The 6821-nt window shown below is 45.9% G+C and overlaps 1 protein-coding gene across 2 annotated transcripts in view; it reads left to right on the top strand.

The window, feature by feature from the left end:
- The window catches only part of Arid5b (AT-rich interaction domain 5B), a 188559-nt gene that overhangs the window by 139708 nt on the left and 42030 nt on the right, over positions 1–6821 (top strand). The window contains exons 1-2 of one of the 2 annotated variants that reach the window (XM_031346804.1): positions 1180–1578; positions 2990–3102. In XM_031346804.1, the coding sequence (XP_031202664.1) occupies positions 1575–1578; positions 2990–3102 (117 nt within the window). In that variant the 5' untranslated portion in view covers positions 1180–1574. Of the gene's footprint in view, positions 1–1179; positions 1579–2989; positions 3103–6821 lie in introns of those variants that run through there. The other variant, XM_031346803.1, reaches the window with a different exon arrangement.

The raw sequence follows: 6821 nt of genomic DNA, 5'->3' as shown, positions 1-6821 counted from the left end.
CCCCCACCCCCGCCCCCTCGCCCCCTCAGTCAAAAAGCTCCACCGAGGGTCTTAAAAAAATAGAAAAGGATTCCTGTTGCATTATGGGGTATTGGTCGCCAGTTCTTCACGGTCACCACCCCTGGCCCATTGACGGGTTCGTGACTGATTTGGGGTCCAAGGCTGTGGTGAAGGCGGAGGGTTTGAACAGTAGTCAGGAAGCCAGAGCTTCTCTCCCTTGTGCCAGTGTTACCTCAAGCTTCTAGCTTAGGTTGCCAAAGCCTCCGATGTAAGGTGTAAAGGTTTCCAGCGTGACGCATGCATCACGTGACCCAAGTTGGCCGGCTCCACTTACTTACAAGGATGCGATGAGTTATGTGGGTATTTGTGTTTCCATTAGTCATTCATTCATTCATTCAACAAATTCAGATGACACAAGGCTACCTCCCTAATGTTATGCAAATGAGAGTCAAAGCCAATGGCCCTACCCTCAAAGATGGTCCAGTCAGGTATAATGAGGCAATGACTGTGCTGGGTGGGGGTGGAGAGAGAGAAAGAGGGAGAGGGAGAGAGAGAGAGAGAGAGAGAGAGAGAGAGAGAGAGAGATCCCAGTTGGAAGTAAAAGAAGGGTTTGCATTTGCATGTTCTTGACCAATTAAGAACCAAAAACTCCATATTTAGAGTTGTGTGATCGGTATGCTGGTCTCCTCAGTTCTAACTTTGTAGTTCTCAGAATCTGCTGGGTATCTGGGTTCTGAAAGCAGCCCCAAAGATAAAGGAAACCGACCCAGTTTCAGGGTGGTTCTTGCAGGTTCTCGGAACTTTTGCCTTGCTATTTAAAACTTAGGGTTCAGTGCAAAGCTCTGTCTTTAGACAGGGCCTTTGGGCTTTGAAAGCATCTCTGGAAATAAACGCCTTTTAGGATTTAAGTGCTTTTCAAAAATGCGAGGAGGGAAAAGATGGCTTTGACAAGTCTCAGAACAGAAGCCATATTGTTCTGTTTCGGCTGATGGCTGATGGGATCTCTCAGAGCTCCTCTCTCAAGTCCTGTCTGCTTCTGCCTGCTCATGGCAGAGCTGTTATTTTGATAAGGGGACTTGAGATTAAGCCCTAACCCAGCCGTCATTAAAGCCTCCGCACTTGGACTATTGTGGAAAAGCTTCCGAGCTACACAAAGTCCTTTAAACAAAACAGTCCACACCCTGGCTCCAGGCTGTGGACCGTAGCAAGTTCTCGGAACTGGGCTCTGAGCTCCCACCAAAGAGCCAGAGGTCAGGAGCCACCAAACAGGCTGGGCGCAGTCAGCAAGCCGAGCCAGGCAGGAGAAGAGAGCAGAGGTTTCTCTCTGCCAGTCTGGCAGCTCAATCTAAGTGCTCCGAGCCCATCCCACACACCCGTGCTAGTCACTGCTCTGTGTTTACATGAGTAATGGAGCTGCCGGGGGAGGGGACCTGTGAGCAGCGCTGAGCCTCCTCGCAGCTAGGAAGCCGATAGCCACACCAAGACCAGACTTCCAGGGATGAGGCTGGGGAGCAGTCCCCTGCCGGAGCTTTCCTGAGCACAGGCGTCAATCAGGCAGATGTTTGGCGACTGGAATGGGTAATGTCTGTTTTCTCTTCGCTTGATTTTGCTTGTGACTTTACGTTAGGAAAATTCCAGGCAGGTTTTCTGGAATGGACTTTGAGACCAGTGATTTTTTTTTTTTTTTTGAGAATGGAATGAGAACGGTAGTTCGGGAAGGGGAGCCCCGAGCCTCCCGAGAAACGGCTTCGTTAACCCACACTCCCCACTTTGACTGGAAAGTGTTGCCTTAGCTGAGTTTCACTGACAGTAAAGCTCCTAACCGCGGCAGAAAAACAAAGCTAGTAGGAAGTCGTGTGTATGTAAATTAAGTCCAACCATAAAATGTCCTAAAGGCACCAGCGGCTAACCCTGTGTGTCTCGAGGTAAATAACAATTAAGAGGCTCCCAGCTGATCAGACATGATTTTCCTTTTCTGTAACTTGTCCCTCAAAGTAATAAAAATATAGGTGCTTTGAGAGCTCCCAAGAGACTGTTTGGGGGCCCGGCAGGGGTTGGAGTGGGGGGAGGCATTTGTCTGGAGTTGGTTAAGGACAGCTCAGTGAGTTGGTTGGCTTTAGATTTTGTTGGGACTTGCTTGCTTGACTGATGAAGCTGAATGAGAAAGCTGGTAGGGGAGCAGTCAGGACACCCCATAAACAACCCAAGATCAGCATCCCCTGTATCATTTGTAACTATGGCTTTAATAACACACACACACACACACATCAACCTCCACAGGAGTCAGGCTAACCCCAGTGTAAGCTTTGGAATTTATTTTAAATAACCCTCCAGATCTTCATAAAAATACATTGAGGAGGGAAAGAGAACATGCCACTGACTCAATGTCTTGGCCAGATTTGCTGAGATTTGAGACACGCTGGCCACAGTATCATTCTGAAAAACGCAAGCCTTGGCAGTTTGTTTACCGTGAGCCCCTTTATCTAAAGCTAAGTCTCTCTCTCTCCCATCCTCTCATCCGGGATGGTGACTTGAGAAAAGATTGCTGTCTCAAAACTCTAAAGAAGAGCGATGTTTTCAAATGTTGCTTTACTATGATGACATCACAAGCTGGCGCAGGTCCTTTGGGCTTCTAAAAAACCAAGATACCAAACAAACAGGAGGAGCGATCTCCAAGTCTGACCAGGGGTACTTCTATTCTGACAGTGTGCACTTGGAGGGGTGGAGGGAGGGAGGATACAAGGGGTGGGAGGGCAGAAGAGGGAGCTGTATTTTCCTTATCATCCTCATCTTATTTATATTAATTATACTTGGAAAAGTTGCTACACAGAATCTCGCATCTACCAAGATCCCTTCAGGGACAGAAGTATCCAATGAGAATTGATGGCGGCAGACCTGTGTGTTTCAGCTATGGAGGGAACAGAACACTATCTAGTAAAATCTTCTTTTCTGGAAAGAAGTCTGACAATTATTTTCCATTTGTTTTCAGCGCCAAATCTTAAAGGCAGACCTCGCAAAAAGAAAACATGTCCTCAGAGAAGAGATTCCTTCAGTGGCCCAAAGGACCCAAATAATAACTGTGACGGTAAAGTTATCAGCAAGGTAAGGTGGGTCGACCACTAAGACGCCTCCTGATTGATTGATTGATTGACTGATTGATTGATTAATTGATGCTTCTGTGGAGTTCCTCCTTTAACCTCTCTGATATCTGATGTCTTGGTGACTGTGTTCAATTCAGAATCTGCCTTTGGCTTTTACAGCTTTTTCCGGACACTTCCCTAGCGGCTGGGGGTGGGGTGGGGTGGGGTGGGGAATCTGGTAAGAGGGCCAGCGTTTTTTTTGATTAGTCAACAGAAAGACTTCTCACCTCCCAGTTTGGCTTGTTCAGTAAAGGACGTGATTAAGTGCGCACGTCACTCGGGCTGAGATCTTATACCAGATGACACAATGACATAGTTTACTCTGCTCGGATCAAAAATAGACCAGCTGAACCATCCTCTCTCTGAGTGGACACATCTAAATATGCTTCAGAGATTAACTGGCGATGAAATTAGAAGTGGCTAGAATTAATCTTTTTGGTCATGTTTTTTTTTTCTCTCCTCCCAAAGTCACCTCTAATTTATATTAGAGTAAATTAGAGATATGTGGGAAAGAATATGCATGCAAATAAAGGTGTCTAAGTGTTTTTTAAAGATCTCTCTGGATGCAGAAAGAAAGCATTTACTTCAGAGGCTCCTTGGCCCGTTTTGAATGAGCGTTCTTTGAAATCTTTGCAGTGTGCGCCTGAAGTATTTAGTGAAGTGTCACTTCATATTTTTAGACTTGTCTTTTTCGACTTCTGGGAGCCTGGGACACAGTTCCACATTCTGGCTCTTGGATGTCGGTACTTGGTGTTCACTTCTAGGCCAAAGACAGTTCTAATCCATCCAGATCAGAATCAAAGATCAGATTGGAATTAAGAAAGCATACCCAGATCTATGCGTGAAAGCTCTGAAAGGTGGGGGAATGTTGATTATTGATGAAGATTCGGACATAGAAAACGGATGGCTTGAATTTATGTAGCCTGCCTGCTGTTGCTTGTACTGGGTCCTCTCTCCCCTTCCCAGTGCGTCGACGTGAACCGTGGGTTTTTTACATTCCGAAAAATCTTATCTTCAAGTATGACTCTTAAGCACAAAGTTCTGAAGGTTCTTTTGTTAGGAATTTGTCATGCTCCCAAGACTTCGAAGGGTTTTGTTTTGTTTTGTTTTTTTAATTTTAAAGTCAATCTACAGAAATGTGTTTTGTTTTGTTTTGTTTTTTCACTTTACTGCCTAAATCCAAGGCCAGTATTCTCCAGCATGGCTTAGTCTCTGTTCACTTAACTCTGTGGGAGCTCACACAGATACCATGAAGGACATTTTCCTCTGAGTTGAACTTAGCCCTGGAACCACCACCTAGGGCCTTGGTTTCTATGGCCTTGAGTGAAGGCAGCAGGATCTACTCTTTCCCTCAAGTGCATCCTGGGAGTCCTGCAAGGCGATACAGAGGGAGTTAAGGTTATACAACGGCGACACTCAATGGAGAAAGCAGAGCCTGTGCTGTATTTCTTCCAGAATGTCCCAAATCTGAGGCCACCGGGATGAAGAGCCGATCCTTGTTATTTGGAATTACTACTGTGTGGGAATTACAAAACTCATCCTAAGACTCGGAGACCAGAAGAAACCGACAGCTACTGAACACATGGACTGTGTTCCATGTGCACTGACTTACTCTTTTTACGAGGGGTGACAGCCAAGCCTGGGTTCCTTTCACCCCCTCCTTTCACTAACGCTGCCACTGAAAATGGCCACCACGGGACACACCATCCTTCCAGCGTTCCTGTGCTGTGGTGAGCTCCTGGGAACTGGTCGGACGTCTTGGTTTTTAGAGCCTTGGATTACAGTCTTGCCTCGTATATTTTCTGATGGGTCTGGAGAAAGCCACTAACTGGGAAAGATTCATTTTTTAAGTGTGGCGCGTGTGTCTGTTGGCCCCTGTCTGGAAAGTCCTACAGGAGGAACAAACCACCCTTGGGACCAAGAGAGCCACTTAAAAAGACATTTGGATCTTAAAGTGGTCTTTTGCCATGCCATGTTGTGGTAAAGATGTGAAGTCTATGACCATCTGCTAATTTCGGCAACTTCAACCAGTTTTTCACGTGAGGGTGAGCCACTTGGCTCCCAGACCGGCGTGTGTTTTCAGAGTGCCTCAGACAGACCATTTCTAAGCATGGATCAATGCCAGCCTCCTGCAGCTCCAACAGCAAACCTTCCAGAAGAGATGTGCAGGGGGTATTCTGTGGTCACGACGTCACCTTTGAAAGTTTGCAGGCTCTCAACGTTAACAGGACAGCATCTTTGTAACACACGGTTTTCCCTGGAGAGAGAATTCCGTGGCTTTCTGAATATAGCACATGTCTCATGAGAAGGAAGAATACCCAGCCCTAGGAAGGGATTGTCCCAGTCCTGTCACTTGATGGGACCGTTTACAGTAGCTGGTCCATAGCTGAGGCCTGGTCAACTATTTTAGATCTTTATTGATGTAAATTATTTTGTGTGTGTGTGTGTGTGAGCTCGAGCGTGCTCTCTTGCAAATGCACACATGTGCACGTGCATGTGTGTTAAGCATTTTCCAAAGGTTAGGCATGTAACAGGTGGTTTCCATGTTGAAAGGAACATAGAGAGGCAAAGTATGCTATGCTGGGTGTCCTCTTATGTCACATCCTTGTGTTGTAAGTGTGTTGCAAGGGTGATGCTTGCAATAGTGTCAGTACCAATCATCTCATTCCACCCTCCAAACCGTCCTCAAGAATGATCACTCTTGCTTCACCGAGAAGCTGAGGGTCTCGTCTCCAGTTGTCGACCATGTCTGAATTAGAAATACAACCTGTTCGTTGCTGCTGGTTCAGCCTGGCTGGCTTGGCCTGCTGATGGAGAGCGTGGTTATAACTCAATTGTGTAGAGGAATGTGATTACTGTCAAATAGGCATGCAACTTCATTGAGAACATGAAACATTGTTTCTCTAATTATCATGCTGTCAGTCACTCTGAAAATCCCAGAGCTCAGGGTAAGTTCATCAGGTGTGTATCGCTCAGGTCCGGAACCTAACTGCCACGGTTAAAAGGTCAGGCTTTCTCAAGGTCAACCCTAGCACTAGATGCTATTTCCACTTTAATAGTTGGATTGCAATAATTCAGTAAACTAAAATGCTGGAATTTTTTGTTTTGTTTTGTTTTCTTAGACAGGGTTTCTCTGTATAGCCCTGGCTGTCCTGGAACTCACTCTGTAGACCAGGCTGGCCTTGAACTCAGAAATCTCCCTGCCTCTGCTTCCTAAGTACTGGGATTAAAGGCATGCACCGCCACCACCACCCAGCAGGAATGGTTTTTTTTTGTTTTGTTTTGTTTTGTTTTTGTTTTGTTTGGTTTGGTTTGGTTTTTGGTTTTTGGTTTTTGTTTTGTTTTGTTTTGTTTTGTTTTGAGTAATGTGGGCAAAACACATACCTCATCACTTGACTAAGTCTTACGGGAAACAGAAAGCTCCCTCGCACTGAGAAACATTATCAAGCTAGTTTGAGATGCAAGCCACCACCTACTTGTAACCCTCTTGCTGAGCATCCCTCATCCTCTTAGAGGAACCCTTGGGATACAGGATGAAGTTCAACAGGTGGCAGCATGATCTTACTTGGTGCTTTTGTCATAAACAGAGAGGGTGAACTACCTCAGCCCTGGCTTCCACACCATGTATTTTCCTTCCATTTCCAGTATTTCTCTTCTTACACACACATCCCCCCCCCCACA

The sequence above is a fragment of the Mastomys coucha genome, unplaced genomic scaffold (assembly GCF_008632895.1).
Source record: "Mastomys coucha isolate ucsf_1 unplaced genomic scaffold, UCSF_Mcou_1 pScaffold3, whole genome shotgun sequence".
NCBI classification, from domain to species: domain Eukaryota; kingdom Metazoa; phylum Chordata; class Mammalia; order Rodentia; family Muridae; genus Mastomys; species Mastomys coucha.
This window is presented reverse-complemented; position numbering and strand designations above follow the sequence as displayed.